The sequence below is a fragment of the Rhea americana genome, unplaced genomic scaffold, assembly GCF_003343005.1.
Source record: "Rhea americana isolate MKP2758 unplaced genomic scaffold, rheAme1 scaffold_135, whole genome shotgun sequence".
NCBI lineage: Eukaryota > Metazoa > Chordata > Aves > Rheiformes > Rheidae > Rhea > Rhea americana.
The window spans coordinates 1,783,555-1,808,170 of NW_028185428.1; the positions used below are offsets into that span (position 1 = coordinate 1,783,555).

General features: G+C 43.4%; 1 protein-coding gene across 5 annotated transcripts in view; it reads left to right on the plus strand.

Moving 5' to 3' along the window:
- Window positions 1–24,410, plus strand: part of LOC146599723 (uncharacterized) — a 231,684-nt gene extending 207,274 nt beyond the window's left edge. For all 5 annotated transcript variants that reach the window (XM_085298094.1, XM_085298093.1, XM_085298092.1 and 2 more), the window contains 3 exons: window positions 12,438–12,538; window positions 23,537–23,720; window positions 24,344–24,410. In XM_085298094.1, coding sequence (XP_085154220.1) covers window positions 12,438–12,538; window positions 23,537–23,704 — 269 coding nt within the window. In that variant the 3' untranslated portion in view covers window positions 23,705–23,720; window positions 24,344–24,410. The remainder of the gene's footprint in view (window positions 1–12,437; window positions 12,539–23,536; window positions 23,721–24,343) is intronic.
- Window positions 24,411–24,616: the final 206 nt, after the last annotated feature.

Genomic DNA, 24,616 nt, shown 5'->3' on the forward strand with positions numbered 1-24,616 from the left:
AGAGGGGGCATGTCAACAGCATTGCCACCGGATCCCTGRTGTTAACGAGAGGAAACTGAAGCCCTATTTCCACTGGACTCAGACTGATGACTGGAAAAATGTTTCTCTGTTTACAGGAATCTGAAACCTTGTAATTCTCCTCTGCTTTCCCTCCCCCTCGCCCTTCCTCTTTCTCCTGCAACCAGCCAATCACTAGCAGCCACATTTGGAAAGGAAGGTTTATTCCAGCTCTGAACCCCTGTAATTTAATAAGAAAAACAGTTTGGGAACAATATTAACTGCAGCAACAAGATAAACAAAATATTTTAAATGTACAAGGCTAGAAAAGTTTGGACMAAGTGCCCTGAAATCAGAGATGCTAGTCTCCCTGGGGACCAGTAATAAGAGCRTGAGCACCTGATACCATCAAGGGTTAGTTAGCAAATGTAGCATCTGGAGGATGGAGCAGAGCTGCAGTGAGTCCTCCRAGGAGCTGGGCCACTTTGTGCAGCAGCCAGCACCAGTGCTGCGGGGTTTGATTCAGGAGACCTTTGGGGGCCTAAAGGGAATCCTTCCCCCCTTGAGAAAGTTCAGCCACATCCTTAAATCTGTTTGATTTAACCTCCGGTGCATGAGTGTTGTGTCCCTGCTCCTGAGCTGCATGGGCCAAAGCATAGGGTACTGCGTTTGCAAGGTGCAAGGAGTGTGAAGAGCGTGTRCTCTGCCTGCGATGAATATAGGCAGCCAGCAAAAAGTTCAGATCTTATCAAAAGAAAATTCACATGAAACATTGTCTGGATTCAAGAAAAGTTCAGATATGACATAAAAAAATAGGGCTCTCTTTGTCTTTAATATATTTCCCAGGTCTCTGCAGATTCTCTTGGGTTGGGCTCTTGCTTCCTTTCTCAATTCTTTGATTTTATCTCCAGGGAGGTAGCTGAATCTCACTGTGACTAGATAAAAAGTCCTAAAATTGCTGTATTAATCTGAAGAACTGCTTGTCTTCCTCCTTCTGTAGTTGCCAGGTTAGCAGTGTGCAGGGAGGGGAACAGGAATGGTCAATAAAACGGGAGGAGGAGGACATTTGGAGAGAGTTCTCCTGGAGTTGCAGTAGAGTTGCAGCTGCAGTTCCAGTAGAGGTTTAGGTAAAGCAGAAGCTGGACCCATTGGCAGTCTGGATCCAGGAGATATTTTCTCTAAACCATGGAAATGCAGCTTTCAGCCTGCCTCCTTTAAAATGTGATGTGTATTATCTTTGCAGCTACTTGTTGGTCTTGCATCTTACATGTCATCATTATTTAATGTCTCAAAGCAACTGTGGTTATTATCACCTTTTTAGATACCATTTTTCCTGTTTAGCCTTTTACCTGTCCTTTGCTACTGGTCTTTATTGCTCACCGACAAAAAGCAGATGGAGGTCCACAAGCGTTGAATGCAAAGCTGCGCTATGGAAGATATATATTCATTTCGGATCTCTTCCCCGTGTCTCTGAAATTATCCTCCTGCAGCAGGAGACAATCAGGTGGAGAGCGGAAGGGCGGAGGAGTTGTCGCCGGAGGGGCGGCAGCTCCCCGTGGCTGCCGCGACGTCGCTGCCGGCTGCGGGGCCGCGGCAGCGCCCGACGCGACGGAGCTGCTCTCAGCGCAAGCCGCTGTTCCCGGGGAATCGATCTGCTGCCCAAAGTGCGAGGCTTGTTCCAGGGTGTTTGTGCTAGACACAGGAGATCGCAGCAGAGAAACCAAAGTGCAGAAATGAAAGCTCAAAATGCCACAAATCAATCCTCTCTTGTTTTTCTTAACCCCCCACCCCACCCCTTTCTGGACTCCTATTACAAATTATTTTGAAGGTTAACACTGAATTAACCAGCCATATTAGATCCTTGTAACTAGTGTCAAAACAGAAACTACAGGGGAGACTGGCAGCTTCAGCATCCTGCTGAAGGTGAAGGCGAAAATAGAAAAGACAGAAGGCCTAGACAGCTCAATAGGCATTTACCTTCCTCAGACTTATTTCCCCTATTTCAAAATCAGCATTGTTAAGTCTTTTGTATTAGCTGGGGATCCTGTGTGTTTAAATACCACAGATGCATTATTTACCAGCAGAAAATTCTGGCAGGTCTGAAAATACCATGAGATACTAAGTGAAACAGGAACCTTTTGAATTATTCAGGGCTTGGATAGACAGCAATCATTACTGCTATTGTAACAAGTTTATTATTTTAAATTATTATTTTCTGGTACTCCTTTGTGCGCSTACCTAAGCCTTTGCATGCCTTTTTTTTTTTCTGTTTCTGAAGTTCAACCATGACGTACAAACTTTCACAGATCTATTGCCAGAGCCCCCTGCTTCAGAGAGTTTGCTCATGAGGAGTAATTGGTTTTCACACAGTATTTTATTGCCATCTGACTTGAGCGATTTCTGTTGGTTCGCATAAGCAAAGTACAAGCAAAGTAGTAAATGCCTTCTGCCAAATAAGGCTTCTCTTAGCTGCCTTTTTTCAATATAGTTTTGTACTTTGAGGCCCAGGCACTGTATTTTTTTGCTTCTCTCTTCCCCTTTAAATCTTGTAAATAGGCTCTTCTGCTTCTTAGATAATTACAGTTATTTTTGGAGTGGTGAATTTATGTTAAGACAGAAAGTATTTTCTGCGAAAGGCAGTAATGCAGGTGAAGCCATTCCTGCCTTATGGAGAGCATCATGCGACGGCAYGCCGTGCTGCGGGGAGCCGGCCGAGGATGTCCTGTTCCACGGGAGGAAACCTTGGGCACCCTGAATGCCCGGGATAAAGTGATCCTGGACAAAAAAAMCAGCACTGTGTTTGCCAGGCATGCAGCAGAGCTCCTGAGGAAGCAGGTGAGAGTGAGGGGCCAGTGCAGCTCCTGGGAGGAAGGTGGTCAGAAAGAGAGCTGGTTCTTCCAGGTAACTTGCTGCTCTTTCCAAAGAGCCCGAGAGCATGGTCTCCCCTTACTACTCCTTAGCCTCACTATAGAAACAGATTTACTTTAGTCTTGCTTTTGTCCAGAGATAGCCCTTCACAATCTCTCCACCCTCTTTTTTAATGACTTTTAAAAGGTAAATGTGACGGGGAAGAACCGCTGTTGTGATAACTCTGTAGACTGAACTCTTAAAAAACTGTATCTTCGTTAGAGAAGAGCAGAGAGAGCACTGTTTGGATTGAGTTGGATCAGTCCAGGCAATAGGATTCAGTATTCAGTGATGAATGAGGGCTGAGCCTCCTGTTTTGCAGCAGTACAGTCCYACAAGCCATTCTCCTGAGAATTCAGCTATGGGGAGCAGATACTGTACTGGAATGGCTATTCTCATAAGAGCCTCATTTTTAGCTGAATTTTTGTGAGAAGTGTTTTCAAGATAGCTTCTGCATCTGAATCATAGAATAATTTAGGCTGGAAGGGACCTCTGGAGGTCATCTAGCCCAACCTCCTCTTCAAAGCAGGGTCAGCTTCAAAGTTAGATCATGTTACTCAGGGCCTTTCCCAGTCAAGTGTTGAATATCTCCAAGGTTGGAGATTGAACAGACTCTCTGAGCAGTGTTTAAATTCTCTCATGATTTTTTTCCCTATATCTAGTCTGAATTTTCCTTACTACAGCTTATGGCTGTTGCCTGTTATCTTTTTGCTGTGCATCTCTGAGAAGAGTCTGTCTCTGTCTTTTTCTATTATCTCCCTTTAGGTTGTGGAAGACTACAATTAAATACTGCCCTAGCCTTCACTTTTGAAGGTTAAACAAGCTCAGTCCCCTCAGCCCAGGCTTGTACATCCTGTATTCATGCCGCCTAATGTCTTAGTGTCCTTCTGATGCAYTCTCTACTGTGTGTCAGTGTCTCTCACATCTTAGGTAGCCCCAAACTGGACCCAGTACTCCAGACGCAGCCTTGTAAGTACTGAGGAGGGGAATATAATCACCTTTTTTGAATGTAGCTGACTGTGCTTTTGCTACTACAGCCTGTATATGGTTAGTCTTCATTGCTGCAAGGGCAGACTGCTGATTCGTGTTTAACCTGATATCCTTCAGGACTCCAAGACCTTTACTGCAGAGCTGCTGCATAGCCAGTCAGACCCCAACCTGCCYGAAATAACCCCTTACCAGTTTCAGATTGGTCATGAGTGCAGTGTGACTTGTTTCTGGATTCAGGACTACGTAAGCAATATATTTTGGAAGAAGCTTATATTTGATTGTTCAGCTTTCAAKGTTTGTGTGACAACTATGTTACGTGGACAGACCAAGAGTCTTTCCTCCACTGCCTACTATATATGMCACTGAAGGAGGGATCAAAAACTATGAGTGAAGACAGATATACTCTTGTGTCTGCTGTTGAATCAGCCTGAGAGGTTATTGGCAGGGAGTAGTCATTTGTTCCATGCTAACCCTGAGGAACCTCAAAGGGGACCATCATCGCTGGGGCCAAGTCAAACTGAAGTTTTTGAGAGCACCAACCCACTCGTGGCAGTGTGGCAGTGCTCTCCCTTCTAATACGGCAGCACTGGAGTTGGTGAAGTGAGAGGTCACTTATGCACCCCAGGTATTTGTGGGTCCCACTCCTTCTCACGTGGATGTTTTGAAGAGGCTATTCAAAAGCACAGATGGCAAGTGCAAAGCTGAGTCCCACTGTTTTTTGAAGGGCACATAATTCCCTTGGGCATCTTTGAAAAAAACAGTTAATTAAATTAAGCTTGTTAGTGAGAATTGAGTGGAATGAAAGATTGTTGTGGCTGGCTGGGTACACTGCTTAATTGCACAGAAAATGGTCATTTTCTTTAGTTTTTGCATACAGACTAGGAGAGGAAGACATGCATTTTTGTGTCTAAAAATATAAGAAATCAGATCCCTTTATTCGTCCATGGCTTGTTTKGGGATTACAGTATATTTTGGGATGTGATGCCATGAATAGAAGGCAGCTTAGGGCAGTGTTTTACGTAAGGTACTCTGCACTATTTTTAAATTTTTATGATACAATAGGATTGTTCTAGTATTTTGATAAAATGAAACGTGCTTTTCTCTGTCTACAACAGCAGCAAAATCTAGACGAGGGCTGTCCTACTTGACAGCTTGTGGCAGGATTATAAAAAGGAGTTTACTCTGGGGGYGTATAAATATTATATGTGGGTGGAGGCTGGACAGAATTGTCTCATGGGTCACATCTAATGCACAGAGCCACCCTTTGAACAGCTTTCTTCTGCACTGGCTGGGTGTCAGTAGTGTAGGACTCTSTTATATTCCTTTTTTTGTTTGTTTTTGATTATTTCACAAAACTGGGGTCTGCACTGCCTCTTGGAGGAAGGCTGGAACAACGTGGAGCACAGCATCCAGGTGGAGGTGCATAGCACGCCTGCAGAGTGCATATCTATACCTCAGCATCCTATATCTCCTCAACCTCACAGCGCCTGGCAGATGTTTCTAGAGAAGAGCCTGGCCGGTTTCTCTGCCTGATACTGGTGTAGACAGATTGAGATACAGAGCGAAGTTTTTCTGCCTCCCTACCTACCCTGCCACTGGGCCCGCTCCAAAGCCTAGCCCAGGGTCTTGCTTCATGTGAACTGTTGAGTTCATCTGGAGCAGGTAGGTACAAATCCAAATCCATCCACMTATGAGGCACATTTAGGCTGAAATTGTGCTTCGGGCATACTATGAACATTACTGTTGTCATCTCATTGCTTCTGTCCTCAAAATAAGCCTGATGATTGCTTTCCAAAGGAAGCAACTTCTTTCATTTGAGGTGATGTTAATGGAGCATATTTTTCCTCTGCAAATTCCCCCAAAGTGTGGTGCTGTTTGTGACATTTTCCCTTGGGTTCTGACTCAATTTTACCTCTATACAGTAACATTGGGTATGTCCACGGGCCTAGTTCTCCATGAGTCCTAAGTCCAGAGCCACTCTGGAACAGTTAAAATAAATGCACACTCACTTTAATCATGTGACCTCAAATAAACCACGTATAAATCTTCTTAAAAGTTAACCAGGAGTTGTTCAAGTTTTGATAGTTTAACTGTGGTTAAACAGCATTTATCAGATTTTCCTGAATGATTCACCTTTAGGCTAAAAATAAAACAGGAGGCACTTCAGGGTGATTTACAGAAGTATGCATGAAAACAGGAGTTTGGAGCCAAAGCATCTTCTCTCACATAGTTAGAGTATCACAAGGCAGCACTGATAATTCTGTGTAAACAGCCTGATGCGGGAGAGATGGAGAGAAGAGAAAAACAACAAGGAGCAAAATCTGGCAGGTTCATGAGTGTTACTCCAGATTTTTACTGTAGCAGTTGATGGTAAGATTTTTCACACTAGGGTTAAAAAAATTCAATAGTGATTTGAAAAACCTCACCAACACAGAAAATGACTCCCCCCCCAAAAAAAGAAAAATAAAAAAAAAAAAAAGAAAGAATGAAAAAAAAGATAAGTCTGTAGTGATGCAAGGAAATGCTGCTGTTGTCTTCAGGCTAAATCTATTGGAACAGAGCACCATAAATCGAAAATTCATTGCTCCCTCTTCTCATTAACTGTGTGAAACTGTGACTAAGCTTGAAGGTTAGCTGGTGTGGCGCAGGATTATTGTTCTTATTGCCTTGCTCTGAATCAGGAGTGTCGGCAGGCAGCCATGATTCACACGTACAGCCTGCCTTGCTAGTTGCCAGATTTCCACTATTTTTTTTCCATGAGGGAGAAGATTATGCAGCCTTGTATGTCTTCTGGCTTCATTAATTTTGCCTGGACAAAGGCAAAATTATTCAAGTGGATCTCTTATTTATTAAAGGAATTGAATTTGTTCACTGGACTAGACTCGGAATGTAGCAGGCAGCAATGTAAAGCATGAAGGATACAAGCCCAGTGGACATTTTTATTTTAACAATGAAGATATGCATTCTGTCTCAGCAAAATACAGCTGCTGAGCAAATTAACTTGTGTTGAATGCTTATTGGGGGCCCGCTGCTCGTTCTTTTGTTCTTCCTGTTTAGCAAATGCGTTTTTCTGACTAAGAAATAATAGATTGCGGGTCTGTAGAGTCTTTCATCAGATGATCTCAAAGTACTTGGCAAAAATTAGTAATGTGCCTGCAAAAGACTAAACGTTAGCGTATACTCTCCTAGAGAATACCTAGGTGAAAAGCACAGTACCTAGAGAGCATGGTAAAAAGCACATCGTAACTGCTAGAGAATGCTGTAAAATGTTATGATAATATGACTAACAAATATAAGGTAATGGTCTCTGACTGGATGTCTGATGTTAAAGCTGAGATTTTTTACATTTATGATGATAGTAATGGGATATAATAATGAGGTTTTATTTTTTTCCAAGTTAAGGTGCCCATGCCCACCCAAATATCTGGAGGACTTTTTTTTGTAGTGTGTGTGAGCCCTGGCTCCCATCCAAGTCTTTGTTCCCGTTTCCCTGTGCTGCTCTCATGGAAAGTAGCCCATCCCACCTACCAGCTGGGAATTTCCCTGACACATGGGCATTCTCTGGGTAATGTGAGCTTGGCAAATGGTGTTGTGTTGCAAGCCTCCATCTAGGCAATGAAGGATGTTACGAGTGCCTGAATATTCAGTATCCAAAGAGTTTGAACTATAGTCTCTCTGTGCTCTATCTCATCTGGGTTGCAGTGTATAGGAACTATAGGAATTGAACAGGAAAATCCTGGAGCTGTGGTAGTTTGAGGTAGGGACTAGAGAGGTCTCCCGGCAAGATCAAAATTAGGGCAGAGACAACTTTCTCCCCATCTTCTTCTTGGTTGCTTCTACTTAGCTGTCTTGACTTGAAGGCTTTAGAAAAAGCACAGCTAACATTGCCCTGTATCTACYTTTAGTTTGCAGTTTTTGGACTTCTATTGCTGCTAAAGCGTTCTTTTCAACTGCCATTCCAAACAAGATTTACAAAATTTCAGCATGAAATCAAATATCTGCTCAAGTTTAGGAGTTTTACTGGACAGAGTTTTGAGGACAGAGATCTGTATTTGGAACTAGACTGAAGCTGGAGCTGGAAACCTGATACTCCCTTTTCAGCTCTCTGAAATCTGCAGAGGGGAAAAATGTAACCCTCTGGACTCAGAAATTATCCAGACAGTTCTCCAACTGGTAGAGCACTCTTCTGATGCAATCCAAGACATAAGAATCCTTATATAGCTAATGGTGAAAATACCACAAGGCTGAATAGTCGCTTTGGAAATAAAATCTTATGAGAGCACCTCTGAATTTTGACAACATTGAATCCGAGCTTATGTTCTTCTTTAGACCCAAATATCAATTCATTTGTAATGCAATTTTGTTAGGAAGATCTGAGAGCTCAGGATACCATCATCTTTGACCCATCCCCAAACGAAACCTGTGTGATCGGGGGCTTCACAGAGAATTTCATGAGGTGCTAATAAAACCCAGTGGAACAGTGGAAGGAGAACAGTCATACTGAGAGCAAGCCACGGAATGCAGCTCTCTAGAGTAAAAAAAACTTCAGCTCTACTAAGAGATTTACATAATGTCAGGAAAAGCGATTTAAATGGAAATAGCCCGGTAAGATTGTTAGGGTTTTTGCAATGGCTCTGGCAGCCACGTGTAACACAAAGAGAAAGGGAGCTAAATAAATATTTCTCTCCTTCTATGAGTTCATTTGTTTGCAACCCAGGTTCATTTCTTTGGCAGGTGTGTTTTACCCTTCATCTTAAAAAAAAAAGACATAAATAAACAAGAAGGCCAGCTACCCTCTGCTTCCTAAAGGACAAACTCCTCCCACATTGCTACATAACAAGCACCCACCTGTAGTCTGTAGTCAGTGAATGAGCTCTCTAGGTGCATGTAATATGTGTATTTATTGAATTTGCCATCCAGTTCTGTAAGGTATCCAGACACCAGTATTCTATAATAATTTCTTTTCCAGATCTCTTCTTACATCAGTTGTGACATGCCGATTTCAGGTCTCGGGGTGAACTTTCAAATGCCTTTTTTAACTCTGCGTGTTCTAAAAACTTGATGAGCTCTGTCAAAGTTGCAGCAAAAGTTAGGGATTTAACCCTCCTGAAACAGTCTTTTGGAAGGCAAAGCAGAGMCAGTGTCAGCCGCCAAGAAAATGCCCCTTGAGGTTCGTGGGTATGGTGACACCCAGGAGGAGGCATTTGGAGAGGGCACAGGGAAAGCCTGAGAGATGCCAACTGCACTGTGAACTCTGGAGGCACGGGAGGCACTTTCTCGTTCCTGCAGTAATTACCAAACTGCCTTGTGGGATTCTCCCTAGCACGTGGGAAGAAAAGAAACAAGACCTATCAGTGAGAAACTTCGTTTTCTGTACTAGACTTGTAAGCACGTGTCTTGGTTTAGGTGTCTTTACATTTTCAGCATTTCGCTTGAGGGGGAAGCTAATATCCTCAGATGGAAAGCAGGGGCGAGCCGACGTGATGCCGGCACTGCTGAGCTTGTAGTTACAACTTCCTGCTTATTACAGATTCACTGCGTTAAGATTTTGGGAAGGCCATTTGAAACTTCTGAGTTGAGATCTTAGTTGCCCTGAAATCAAAAGATCTTTTAGCCATTGCCTAGRGTCAGCTCAAGGCTTTATCTTTGGTGCCTCAACTTCCCCTTCAGTGAAAGGAGGATATTAATGCTCTCTAGACAGCTGTGAGGCTCAATTCCTTTACTGTGGGTAAAGTGGTTTGTGGTCTGGGGATAGATTCTTAAAAAAGAGGAAAGAAAAGATTATACAGTTTGCATTAAGTAGTTACCAGCTTGTAGTCAAAATGGTGCCAGGTGTTTTGCTGCCTTCAGGTTCCAGTGACCGTAGAGGGCAGTTCCAGTGCACTCAGTTAGCAGAGAGCTGGAGCAAATCCCACCACAACAAACATTTCATCTGCTAGATGTCTGGTCCCGTGCTTCATGACACTGCAAGTGTATTTGTGTATTTGTTCTGTTCAGAGATACTGTAAATATTTAGGAATTTGCTGGGTCTCCTTTATGTCTAATAGTGTTTCCTCCAGAATTAAATGATGAGCAATTTCTAAATGAACAGAACAAACTGRAGAAAAGATCTATTTTATTTTGCTTATCTCCCAATACCTAGGCAAATTTAAAGTATCTTATCAGTCGGGCTAAGAGGAAACATACATCTCTGAAGCAAAATCATGTAGCATCTGTTCAAACTTCTGTCAGCAGAAACACACTGCCTTTCACAGAAAGGCCATCTGACTTATCCAGGGCAGCCCTTATCAAGAGCATGAGCAAACCTATATTTGCAGTATGTTATAGTTTGAGACCGAGGAAGGATTTCGTGGCCAGTCTGTTTGCCTTGCTGGCCATGTGTCACCAGTGCAAGGGCTGATGGCAGTGGAGAGGGAGACTTCTCCTCATGCAATATTAAAAACATTTGCTTAAGCAGAGACCAGAATTCCAACTTGATGGCTACAGACTGAATTTAAATTTGAAGGCAAGCTTGAGCTTGTGCTGAGTATATTTGCCAAGTGAGCCTGACCTCTTTGGCGGTAGCCAAAAGTGGTCACTGTCTAATGGCTGCTCAATGTGTCTCTGTGATTGAAGGACGTTTCAGTCTGGCTTTTGAAAACCTTCAATGCTAGGGATTTTTTCAGCTTGCCCAAGAAGCCGATTAGTGGCCTGGGTATGCCTTGCCCTCCTAAGAGTCCCTGCAGGTGTAGCAAGGCAGCTTCCTGAAAACCGCTGTGGTCATTATCACTCCRGCCGATTTGAAGGAGCTGCAGGGTACTGTGCTCCCCCGTTAGTGAGATAGGCCCATCTTGCAATAGTGAGGATTTTTTTKGTTTTGTTTTTAGACTTTCCAGGAATTTTTGTGAACTTTTTCTTYCTCCAGACTCTGCAGTTTGTTTAGTGAACTTTTAGTCAAATAGCTCCAGTTTAAGTCCCTTGGCTCAGTAAAGCACGTGAAGATGAGTTAAGATAAGGAGTTAAACCTCCACTTTGCTGATGATGGCATTTACACTTTACTACAGCCTTGACAGTCTTTGGAGTCTTCCATCCTTTGCATATCCCCCTTTTTGGATCTCAGCATGCCAGCTGTGGAGAACTTTTTCCAGTCAGACCTACTGTACTGTACAACTGGAAAAAATATTTATGAGATATTCAATATAATATGTGAGCACTAATCTAATCTAGCAATTATCTTCACTTGTGAGGGCAGATGAGATTACTCACTATGAGAAAGGTCATAATAACTGAGATCAAACATCATGTGGTGTTTACATACACTGATTGTTGTTTTATTGCTAGATGCTAAGACTCAGGAATAAGAGCTATCATGACGCTGATGTGATTATAGGTATCTATGCCTATTGTAATTGGATTTCTCCTGGTAACATAAGAATGTTTGCAGAGGAATCCACACTTGACGCTGCACTTTTGCATGCTGCGYATAGTCATATGCTAGCTTTGACCTGCAGTGGAACTGTGCTATTAACAAGAGTACTTCGACCTCTGTTAGCTCTGAAATTTAAATAGACTCCAATAATGATCTTGTGCAAAATCTCGAGGCAATAAGATCATAATTTTTCTGTTTTTAGGTATTGTCATAGTTTTTCTCCCTGAGATTTGAGTATGCCCAGTGGAATTTTATACTTTATTTCTTTTTTCTTCTTTTTTTCTAATGGCTAGGTTGCCCTCAGTGATGCTTGCTTTCTTTGTAATTTTTTTATGCTTAAGTATACACAAATAATCAAAGGCTAATTAGGTGAACTCTGAAACTCCAGATTATGYACTGGAGAATCATCATGTGTTAAGAAAAGAAAGAAAGAAACAAGTGAAAAATGAGTCAGGAGAAAATCGCCGAATAGATAAATTACCACCCCAGGAGAAAGGTCTCCCTACCATGCTGAGCAGACCTCTGTAGGTACAACGCTGGCGGCTGAGAATGAATGAACATACAGGATCCTTACAAAGCAACAGTCACTCACAAGTAATAAAAGATGTTCTGGTACTCGTAACCCCAATCTTGCTGTCAAATATGTTCTACAGCTTTGTTTGGTTTCATTTTCTTGTCTCTGATTCATTGTTGCTTGCTTCAGCGGGGTTAATCAATACACTGGAGACTATTCTTAGATTCAGTGACAGGCTGACTGCTCCCTCAAGGCAAAGACAAAAGTTTCCAGCCGCCGGTTAGTTTTGTGAACAGCTTTGCAGGAGAGGGAAAGTGGCACCTTTCAGTAACACAGTGTATTTAACCTTGGTTTGCCAAGGCTCAGTTTTTGAAATGGTTCACTTCCATGGTGGRTAAATACGATTGAAACCGCCATTTTATTGGAGGGAATGATTTTAAACCTTGCTGTCCTGATTTTCAGAGGTGCCCCTGCAGCGCTTGCTCCCTTGCCGCTGCACGCCTGCCTGGGCCGAGCAGCCCAGCAGCCCCTCAGCTCCCCCGGGCTTCTTGCCATCCTTGCCCCCTGAGCGGAGGTTTTTTCTTTTTCTTCAAAACTAACCAGCCTGCTCTTTTTCCCCAGTGGCATCAAGTGATACGCTGCGGGTCCAGGGTGCCGAGAGAGGAGCTCAGGACACGGCCGCGCTGCCTGTGCAGGGCCCCTTGAGCATCCGCAGCCGCAAGGTTGGCATAGACTGCTCTGCAGCTGCTTTTGTCTTTAACCTCTACCTGTTTGCTTAGCTGGGACTGGAGCAGATCACTGCATCCTTGTGCTAATTACAGTTTAACAATTAGTACCTATCAAAACCCTGCCTTTCAACTGCCTCTCATTTTGCTCTGTGCTTGCCAAATAACTTCACCTTTCCCTTGCTGCAGCCACTGTGTTCAAGGGTGACGGAGTTAGCATTTCTTAATTTCACATCCAGTTCCTTCTCCGTCCTGCATTTTAACCCTTCTCTGGTTTCAGTTTTACTCCCTGTGCAAAAAGATACAAATCACTTTCAACATCCTTGTGAAAAGCAGAAACCACACTGCAAATAAACCCAGTCCACTGTGTTTCTGCACAGCTACATAGCTGATCCTCTAGCAAAACAAAAGCAAAAAAGATGGCAATCGGGCTGGTCAGTGCCATTTTAGGTAGTAGAGATTCATTCTTGTTTTAACCTSTTGTTGTAGGAATTACAGAGAATTAAAAGCGTGAGAGGCTAAAGGGAGCCTGATCTCCACTTCCAGGATTTTAGATGCACTGAGATGGAAGAAAGTTGCTAAGGAATTGTTAAGTTAGAGGAAAATTATTTCCTGACCTTAAGCCTGATGATCAAATTGATCGCTAAAAACAAGAATCATTTGGCACATAATCAAGTCATTTGGTGACTCTGAAGTCAGTATAACTGTGCATTTCCATCTACTTGAATGTCAATGGCATGGTTCATACGTTGCTGCTCTGTAGCAAAACCCAGTAGTTGCTGAATGACAACAGTGTGACCGTATGGAGGAAAGATTGTGCACCAGGAGAAGGACAGCATTTGATCCTGCTTGCAGCGTAAGCCAAAGATCAGGAAGAGGCTGAAATTTGATTTGAACAGTCTTCAATAGTGACTTCTGTGCTGTGTCTCGCCAGCGTTATTTATAAGCCTAGGCTAGTGATTAATCGAACATTAGAAATCCTACAGACCGGGATCTGTCATGTGAGCTTTGAACACCTTCATTGCTTTTTGCTAGGGGATATTTAATAACTTTGTSTTCATTTTACTTTGTTTTAATCAGCATAATTGCCCCCTCACTGTCAATAATGCCGTAAAGCAGCTATAAACTTTCAGTAATGATTCAATAAATGTTCATCTCTCGTGCCTTCTGCCCATTTGTTCCCTTGTCCTCCAGAACTGGAGGCGTCAGGACTTGTCCCTAAGGCTGCAGAAGTCACAGCGGCCCAGAGCCCTGTCTCTGCCTGGTCAGCGATAAACAGCCAGGAAGAGCTGAAAATAGTCACTGTGCTGTCACCATCTGTAGGCTTCTAAGGTTAAACCAAAATTTAAAAAGATACTCTACTAGTCTTAAAAAAAAAATCCTGTTTATTGGTGTTAAAGTGATAACGTAGCAATGTCAGAGTTGAAGCCAAGAACCCATGGGGTGCCTGAGGCCAGATCTCCCTTCCTGGGCAGGCTTCAGAGGGTAGTGCGAGCGGGACGGCTTGGGCTGGACACAGGAACAAATCCGTCTCTGGGGGGTTGTTCTGATATTTCTACTGTGCTGCTTTGGCAGTCAAATAAGATTTCCTACTGAAATGGCTATGGTTCAGGTTAAAAATGCAATACTTATCCAAAATATTCATAACCCTGAAATATATATGCTAATCTGACACCTCTGCTATTTTCTTTTCAATTGTCATTATATAYCTGGAAAACTATCAAAAAAATCTCAAGATGTTTCAGATCTTCATTTGAGATAGGGCACTAACCAACTCATCTGCTGCTTTTATCAATGGGGGATTGCTCAGCTAATGCCTTGTCAGAACTGCCATCCAGCGCAAGGAACTGGATGGAGGAAAGGCATAATTTGAACATGTAACATAAATATAAATAATCTAAATAATGCATTTTAAAGTGGGAGCTCAAGAAGCTCTCAGCTTTCTGATGATACCATGCTGCATTAAAGCAGCGGGATAAATCAGAGATGTGCTACAGCTGTTCAAGGAAGCAGGAAATTCTGCAGGGGGCTCAGAACACCCCTATGCTTCTCCATGCCATCCAGTGCCCTTATGTACCGCAGCTCATTTTTCCTTCCCTGCAGCTCTAGCAGGGCATCCTCCTCAGACATTAGAGAGCACTGAGAGACAGAGAGGAGGAGAGTCCCCAGCAAACTCTGGGAAGGTTCCCCCAAAAGGAACAGATTTAGGGGCAACATACCTGTGCTTTTATAATCCTAATCTTTTCTGCAATGTTTGCTTTCACATTAGCATCAACAAACAGGCTCTGACCTTGCCTGTTGATGCTTTAAATGCCCTGTTACACAGCAAGCATGGGAATGAGTTAGTCACATGGAAAGTACTTAGTCTCACATGGGCTGTTCATGTGCAGAGAGGAAAAAAAAAACCCCAGTCTTACAAATACAATAATCTCCGCAGGAATCTCTCTCTCTCCTCTTCTATAATGATGAAATACAGGCTGGATTTTTGCTTTAAGGCAGAATCATATCGCAGTTTCAAGTCATTTAAAAAACATGGGCAAATCAATACTTTATTCTTCTTAACAACCACAGTATTAACTTTGTCACACAAACCTGTCTCATAAAAAGCCACCTTTTTTTTTTTTTTTTTTTTTTTTTTTTTTTTTTTAAAGCACAATGCTTATATATCTCAGCTCAGGGTAGTATAAGACTTTAAAAAAAATGAATGCTCAAAAGTCCCTGAAAGGAGACATGGGTAGAAAACAGCCCAGTCTATTCCTGCCCCCCCACCAGCAGGGCTCTCTGTTCCCAAGCCAGAGGTGAGCTGCCAGTGCATCTGGAATTCATGGAAATGCGAGAAAGAGGTGGCTTTTCTGGCTGCAATGCCTCATTCCCAGAAACACACTCAGCTCAGACCCAAGCCAAAGCACTGCAGTACGCTCTGCAATGTGCTCTGTTATGTTCTTAGACCCTTTCCTTACTTGTCTTTGCCAAGTAGCCCTAAGTTTCCAAATTCCCCCCAGAGGCAACGCACTGCTACTTTAACCATAAATCTAACGCGTGAAGCGGTATGGCTTGGATGTGCAGTGCATGGATGCTTTCGCTGCATAATTCGATCGGTAAAGCTCAGCTAGATCTCAAGGATTGCATTCATCTGCTATAGCTCTGCCAGGTAGCAAATTCATTAGCAACACCCAGAAAATTCTTTCCATATTTAGGGGAACCCRCAGCAGGTGCATGGGCAGCATAACCTTTCCCCAGCTGGAAAGCCTCTACTAGCAACTGCAGAGGTACTTATCTGGGTTGCAGGAGGATGTGGCTCTGTCTTTTGTTCCAGCTCCCAGAATAGCCTCTTGCAGGGGGACTTGGCAGCTGAGAGGGGAGTGTGGAGTTGGCCCTGCATGATGCTCTGTTTTGTGGTTGGACATATGCCAGCCTCCTGTAGCCCCAGTATAGGGGCCATGTTGAAGATTTGGTCCTTCACCTCCATCCTTGCCCCTGGCCAAGTAAAGCCACGTGGCTGAATTAGCCTGCCTTGATCTGTGAACGGYCCTGGGAGCAGAGGACACCCCAGCACCCAGCTCAGGGCTGTACATGTGGGTGTTTCTGAGTTATGAGGTGAGTCCCATGTTGCGTATTCATCCACCTGTGCTGCCGCAACRCTTGTCCTGCTGGTAATAGATCAGTTGGCCTTTCTTCCCCTGCCCAGCTGAAGCCCATAACTCTGGCAGCTCCAGGCACCGGTGATGTTATCTCTCTCACAGCCAAGCACTAACATCAATCGTCCCCATAACCTTTCGCTTTGCTGCTGTCTCCATGCCTCATTGCTGCTGCCTGGGGGGGCTCCTATTTATGACTTATGCATGTGAGTGTGTCTCTGCTCGCTCTCCTTTCCCACTGCTGGACCTTCGTGAGAGCACTTTCTGCTGCCTGAATTTGTACCTGTTGCTACAAGGCAGWCTGGTGGGGGAAGAGGGAAGCAGGAAATGTGCAGTCTCTATCTCCATTTGAATAGAGTTTTTGCCAAATTTCCCTGTTCTTGAGATGCTTTTACATTTTAACTCCATGATAAAGTGACTTTCTTGGAAATCTGTAGTTTGAAAGCCTTTTTATCTGCAACCCTTGTAACTGCTGTCCTTTCTGGAGCTGTAAAACCGTGTGAGCTGTGCAATGTCTAACACAATTCAAGTACATTAGAGGACTACAAGTTGCTCTTGCTTTCTCATCCCCCGTAATACCAGCTGGCCTATACTGTCAGTTTTATTTCATTTTTTTAAAATACGATTTCATGTGGGGGCAGAGCCTGATCCTGCTCCTTGATGAAGACTCTGATGTCAAGATTGCTGCTGGAGGTGTGTGTGTACAAGCACACATGCAGGTTTTGGCTCTCTAATGCCTAGACTCACATGGATGATGGGAGAGCTACGATACTATGATGTGATAGAGATGTCTAGAGAGAGCCATGGGCTCCTCTGGAGATGCTGGGCCAAAATTCCTGCCTAGCTCCACAGACGCTTCTTAAGAGATTGTTTCTTTCCACTCCAGCCCTTAGACTGATAACACCATGTAGCAGAATTGAGTCCTGATTGGTTTTGACAGTCCTGTAAAAGCGGTTCTCGCTGTAAATCTCCCATAGCAAAGGATTTTCCCTTGGACTACACAGGTGTGTTCAAAGAAATGTATGTCTTTGAAAAATGAAAAGAGAAATCTGTGAATTATCAGCAATAATACTCAAAGGTGATGTGCAACTCCTCCACCCCACTCTGTGTTTATATAACATTATAGAGCATATGCTGAAAATACACCTGGGAGCCTATGAAGAAAGTGTGACAGTCGTTGTTTGTGGCATCTATTCTCAGTACATTTGCCATTGTAGTAGGCAGAATCCAAGGAGAACCTTTAGCATTGTTTAAAAAATCCATCACTTTAATACACTTGCTGTAAAATTAGACCACGTTTTGTATACTGAACTTGCAGGTTATCACAAAATAAGTTCCTGAATGAGCTGATATGAATGTGATGCCTTTCCTACGTGACGGTTCATACACTCGGAGAAGGTAATATTAAATGTCAGCATAGAAGGGTGTTCTACTTGATTGGAAAAAGCAAAAATCTCTCCTTATTCTGGGAACATGCAAAGTTAATACATGCTGCAATGAAAGGAAAATCTTGACTTTTCACATGAGATGTAATAGTTTTTTGATTACACATTTCAGCTGAACTTGATTTCTGACCCACTGCCAGATATATGTAATGCGTAGACAGTGCTGTGCCATTTGTGGTTATTTGCTGTTCAGAAGTAATGTGTTGCTTTCTATGTAAGTACTGCTGAACAAAATGTGGGGCTGTATSTGACTTTCCCTGCTCACAGACTGCAGAGGTAGTACAGTTCTCTCCACGTGAACAATGCTGCAACGGCTCGTTTGCTATTAGCCAGTCGTGACATTTAGCGTCGCCTTGGTGATTTTCTGGGTTCTGCAAAGTTAGCCTGAGCTAACAAAACAGTGTCTTGGAGCAGAAAAAAATATTTTTTTCTGAATAAATTACCTGGTAAAATGAACCTTTATTCCTGCTTGTCGCTCTCCCCTGTTCCAAATCTGCTTTCCACAGATTCAGCTGATATGCAGAAGAGTTTGCTGAATAGCAGCAAACACATTTCAATCTGAATTGTTTGCAAATTGGGTGCTTTAATGATCTGTAGTGGGTGATGGGCCACCAGAATCACAATGCTGCTCCCAGAAAAAGTGTCTACAGGTTTTAAACAGGAGAATGCTATCCAATTATAGCAGGTGACTGGTGCAGAAGAGTAAGTTGGTAGTTATTTTAGTTATAATCTGTACGATAGTAGGTCCCAACGAATCCCCTCGGAGGCTGGGCTCTGCATAGTGTGTAGAGCACTACACACAGAAGTAACCAAAGATCAAACCTGAGCCTGAGAAGCAGCATGGTGTGGGGGGACACAGTAACAGTATGGAGGGATGCAGCCCTGGTAGTAGTCTTGGTAATGCCTGAAATTTCMCTAATAAAATAGCAATTGTCTTAAGTTTTTGACAGTCAATGGTAAAAACTGGTGTTTTAGAGGAGTGAAAGGTCCATGCTATTTGATCCAGCTCTCAGCTGGAAGCTGGAGGCTCTGGCCACTGTCACTCCGGGACCACTAGGAAATAGAAAAGCTTCTCCTGGGCTTCCTGCTTTTCTTCTCAGCTCCTCCATCCTCTCGTGCCTGATTCTCCAGACCCCTCACCATGTAGACCTCCAGGGTGGGGTGTGCTGAGCTGCATCAGCAGAGGGTCTCAGAGTATTGCTGCTGCTGCTGCATTACTGTCACATTTTCCCATTTCATGGCTGCATCCCCRAAAGGGCCATGGCCAGCTGCCTCAACCCTGCCCAATGGGCTATAGAGTGTCAGTTATTAGAAGAGATCCGTSAATTATGGTCATGCCTTAGTGCTAAAGAGCAAAATCTGGAGAGATATCACTTAATAAAATTCAGAATATTTCTCTGTCTTTTAATTTATATATGTTAATTAAAGAGCTCATCCTTAATAAACTCATCCTCCTCATCTCCTTTCCATGAGCCAGTCCTCTGTGCCTTGCAGCCCCACCGATCAGAACTCCCTAACTTCAAGCATGCTTAGTTTCCTGAGGAATCTTTCATACACTTCCTAATCATGTGCATTAAAGAGAAAATGAARATTGCTTTTAGTTTGTTCCAGCAGCTGTTGACATCTACAGCAGCTCCCCAGTATGCTGGAGAATAAATAAACAAGCCCTTAGTTACAGTGGGGTGCTTCTCTGTCTGTTAATGGGGCTGTCTSCTTAACAGGACCATTCGCCTGCTATCTCCAGACCATGATTACATTAAATGACTGTCCCTGCAGCCCCCACACCCCTCCTCAGAGAATCTTGTTCACTCATTAGGTTTTTCACTTGGAACCATTCAACCTTGYTGCTTTGATTTGGTAATAGGACAAACTCCAAGTCCTAGTAGGATAAACAAGATTGCATGGCTAATGATTTGTGAGCTTGGCCTGAATGCAATTTACTGCAGAAACTCCAGCCTATGAGACTTTGTAACCTGCTACTAAAGCATTTTTGGCAGTGGCTGTACAAATACAAAGGATTTCACAGCCTCTGATTCTGGGTTCATATCGCTGTCCTAACTTGCAGAAATACTGCTTTAATGTACAGCTTAAATGTCTAGTGACAACAGTCCGAACCAGATAAGGTTTTACCTCAGTTTGATTTCACCTATGAGGTGTAACAGATGCTCATTTATTTATTTTACAAGCTGTAGACAGAGTCCAAAGATGCCTTATAACTGAAATGGGATCCTGTCCTTATCAAGCACTGAGTAATAAAAAACATCATCATTTAGTAATGCTGGACTAATCAATGTTAGGAACTGTGACTCAGCTTCATTTCAGGTTAGTTCCCTGGACAGAGATCATGGGGCAATGGTGCACTGTGTCAAATGAAAATTATCTGCTGTGGCAATCTGCTGGATTAGGCATTTCCTCAAGAGCCTGGGCTTGGGACTGTAGCTCTGCCACTTAGTGTTTGACCTTGGGCATGTCAGTATGCTTGGAAAGAGGAGATAATTATTGTTCTTTGGGAAAAGCCTGGAGAGCCTAATAGTAGCTATTTTAAGCTGCTGGAGGTTCGTAACCATCCTCAGGGTCTGGGCTCCTGTCGCTGCGATACCTAAGAGCTGCTCCCTCTCCTGACCTCCTCGTCTGCTGAAGTTCCCACAGGCGCCAGGAGAAAAAGCAGACAAACAGCCAAATACTGACAATCAGGAGCCTGTCTGCTCTGCTTGCTTTATGCCCTGAAAATCTGAGGGCTGACCTGGAACCATAGATTTGTTTGTTTGTTGAGATTCAGAGGCCGGCTTAGTTTTATTGATTGCAGAGAGTCTCTCCCCTCATTCATGGMTGTAGTCCACTCCCTGATTTTAGATGGGCTGATGAGGAAATGTCTGGTTATCCATTTCTTTGTCAGAGTCAGAAACCTCTCCCAAACACAGCATTAGCTGACACAAGCAGACTGCTAGCTAGACAAACWGTGGTCTGTGTGTCGCGTTCGAGTAAATACCTGCATTTGATTCCAAAGGGCTCCATTGATTAAAACCGGCTCTCCCTGCGGACCAGGAGAACAATCGCCACAATAGGACACTGAGCCACTGAACATTACTGCACAAAAATGCTGCTGGATCCTTTCATGTTGTTGCTGTCCTTATTGTTGTTGAGATCTGGAAAATTACCCATCAATCACTCCTTAAGCTGCTTATGGAAGTTCAGCTGAACGTGGGGTCTGAGTTTGCTRCTGAATTCATTAATACTTGCTACTGAAAAAGAAATAAACCCACAGGAAGCCTATTGCACTTGCATTAGATTGTCTCGGCAGTTGTTATTTCTAGCTTATTTCGAATGCATTGATGCTGGCATATAAGATACAGAATCTGAGATTTTTTTGTTATAATATTTGCTATAGATACGGTTTTTCAGGCTTTCCTCAGCACTCTGAGTAGGCTTGCAYGAAGTCCCTATTGGTCACCTTTAGTTGTTAGGTCATATAGGAAATGTCTTTATAAGAGCATAAGAATAGGGTGCAGTTAGGATATGACCAGATGTTCATCTAGAAATCTATCCTTAGGGTAATTAGGGTTATTAAAGCTTTTACTTAGCCTGATACACATGGCATAGAACATACATGGATCTTAGCGGAGAGCGGTTAGGGAATCTATCTGACAACCAAAACGCCTTTGGGATAAGGCAGGTTAACCTGGAAGTCAGATCTAAGGCACTAGACTATGCTGGTATTTGAGGCCTTAATCTGGCAATAGGTGGCAGGCAAGATAATTAATTATGAGGAACAGCAGGTAACACCTCTGGGAAAGGAGGCTCCACCTGTCAACTGAAGAAGGGTAAGCCTGGACTGCAGTCCCTCCTGCTGTACAAAACCCAAGGAAGCTCTCTTGGAGGTCCAGGGGAAAGGAGAGCTCGGCAGCACAAGGGAGGACAACCACACTCAGGAGACAATAAGGCAGGGCAAGTGTTTGCARAGACTGTGTTCTGGCACTGGCTTAAAGGCACTAAAAACTGTTGAAGAGAAGAGGGAGACACTGGCAGCTGACATTCATTTTTTCGCAGGCAATGTAACACGTATGGCTTTTCCACCTCCAGCGTTCAAGATGGGTTGAAAAGTGCTGTGCAGTGGCTGAATGGTTAAATTYGGAGGTGGGAAAGGCCCAGCAGTTGTTCAGGCTTGGTCAAAGGGAGGTATTTGCTGTAGAATCTGGAGATTTGATTCTCTCAGTTCCGAGTTAAATACCAAAGCAGAAGCTGCTTATTTCCTTGTTTAAATGCGACTAAAAACTTATAACAACAGGTACTCCTGTGGGAATTTGATGTATGGCATTATGAGACTCACGAGAGCAAGGGCTCTTCTGAGATTTCCATCATTTTGTGGAAGTATCTCATAGATCGACTTATGATAGTGACAGCACTGAATGTGAACRAGAATCTTAGTCCAGATTTACTTTCAGATCTTTCAGTCTTCCTAAAATTAACTTCCTCTTTCAGCTCATGCATATATATGGGGAGGAAAGCAGAGAAATAAAAAGCCATCATAAAATGTTCGCTAATGAAGGGAATGAAGCACCTGTGATCTCACATGTATTATTTCTATTTTCAAAGTCGAATGCAAAGTCCATTGGGTGGAATTTAAACCACTGTCGCTGAGCTAACTGTAGGAACACGGCGTTACTATGGAAAATTCCTGATTAAAGTCTGCAAAGAATTTCCTATGCAGAGGCTGTTTATTAATAGGTACCTCAGCCTCGCATCTGACATTGACAATTCTGCCCTTTAAACGCATCAGTTTGCAAGCGGCGCGATAAAATGCTGCGCTACTTTTTTGCACGAAGAGAGAGACTGGCCCAGCCCTCCCCCTCAGGCCTCCGCCAGCTGTAACCGCTACAGTTTGCTTTGCTAAGCACAGGAACAAAAACTGCAACCATGAAATTATTTTAACAAGACCATAAAAAAAAAAAAAAAAAAAAAAAAAAAAAAAAAAAAAAAAAAAAAAAAAAAAAAAAAAAAAAAAAAAAAAAGAAAGAGAGAGAGAAAAGAAAAGAAAGACAACAACAACAACAATTTGCCCAAGTGATGCTTGGAAAAAAAATAATCTCCTCTCTCTAAACTAATTAAACTGTACTGTGTGTCCTTGTGCAGTTCCTGGCGTTTTTCTGGTTCACTCAGTTTCAATAGCTGCATAAGGACCGGAGCCAGCGCTCCTGAGTGACTAGTTCAGAACAAAAGCAGGTCTCCTGAGTATTCTTGAGCAGCCAGCAAATTGAGGGAAAGTTATTTTGGGTTAATCAATGTACTTCAGTTGCAATCACATTTAGCTTCTAACAGAGAGGCCTGCAAACAAGGAATTACTGTTCTGAGCTCAGCTATGGATGGGACTGGAAAGTGTTACTGGCTAGACTATGCTCTTCTCAATGCTTTTTGTTTTGTTTTGTTTTGTTTTCCTTTTGCGTCCTGAATTTGGTTTGGCAGTTTTACGTGTCCTCTCCATTTGCATTTTTTCCCCTTGTTTATTTATTTATTTATTATTGGCACCAGGAGCATGGGAAATTATTGGCAGTTGCTTAAAAGTCCCCGCAGGGGAGAATTCGTACCATGTTCTAGCCAGGCCTACCGTATGGAGCTAGAGTAATTGTGATCGGTGTTCAGTTTTCCGGCAGTAAACGCTTGATTTATGCAGGTTTATGTTTATGAGGGCTGGCAGGCGAAATCACTGAGGTGTGGGGAGGAAGGGGGATGGGTACCTTGAGCTTCTTGGAGCACCAGCAGGATGTAAGAGAAGTTCTTTGAACCAGATTCATAGATGAGTTTAACAGCAACTAAGGTGCCTAAATAGAAAATAGTTTCTTTTTGAAAATCATCTCATGTCTTGAGGATCCCGAATGTTGGGAAATGCGATACCCACCCCAGATGACCTTTTGCAGGTCTGGCCTGTGGTGCAACGTGCTCGACGGGACGGTGGGACATGGGGGCTGCGGGACCCCTGCGGCCTCAGCCGCTTTCAGCCCCAGCGGTGGGGCGTCCATCGCAGCGCGGCACCGAGACCAGCCCTGCTGAGGAGACTTTCCAGCCTCCTGCTTCTGGCCCTGTGACCGGAAGCTTTCACAGGTATTTATAGCCCTGAAAGCCAGTCTGTTAAATGGAATCCAAAATCATTGCCTCTGCCGCAGTGCTTTCTGCGTTCAGCCACTCCTTGCCATTCATGTGTATGCTATTACACTGCAAAAATGTTCGAAGTCCAGGCRCTCAGGCTGTGCCGGAAGAACCAGTTCAATAGATCCGTATCTATTGGTTCAGGTAGRGTTAGTGCTCTCAGTGCAGTCCCCAAATCCAACACCTCCATCTCTTAGGATTTCTGACTCGCCTCCCCCTCCTGAGGATCCTGCCTGTTCATGTGCCAATAAGCCCCAGATACTGATGTTTTCATTTTTCTTTCCAAACTCGGCCATTTAACAGCTTGATGTGCCCAGACCCTACCAAATTCATGTAGGAGTCAGGGTTTCTGAAGCACTGGTAAGTGGTCTGTATGTTACCTAATCTCTTGCAATTAATAATTTACCTGGACAAATACAACTACAGGCAATTTCCCAGACAAGTTGCTTTACATCCCATCTGTCCGCCTGGTAAGGTGTATGACGGTAAATATAGGCTTAATGTATTCACTCCATGAGGTTGMCTAACAAAATACTGTTACTGGGAAAGCATCTTGAATAAAAACATTTTTTTTTCAGGTTTGGAGAAGCCTGAGCTACACAGTACAGCATTATATGCCCTGTGTAACTTTGCAGGGCAGTGTTCACGCACCTGGCTGTGGATCCACTGTGTCCTTCCCAATTTGTGCAGGGACCAGTGTAGTGTCTAGCAATGGTCTAACTTCCTGTGTATGGAAGAAGTGGGCACAAACTGCAGTTTTCCATCCACACACTAATGAATTCTGGATCTAAGGCCCAGTTCTGCAGTGTGCAGAGTCCTGCTGCCCCCTTCCCTGATCAAGAGAGGGTCAC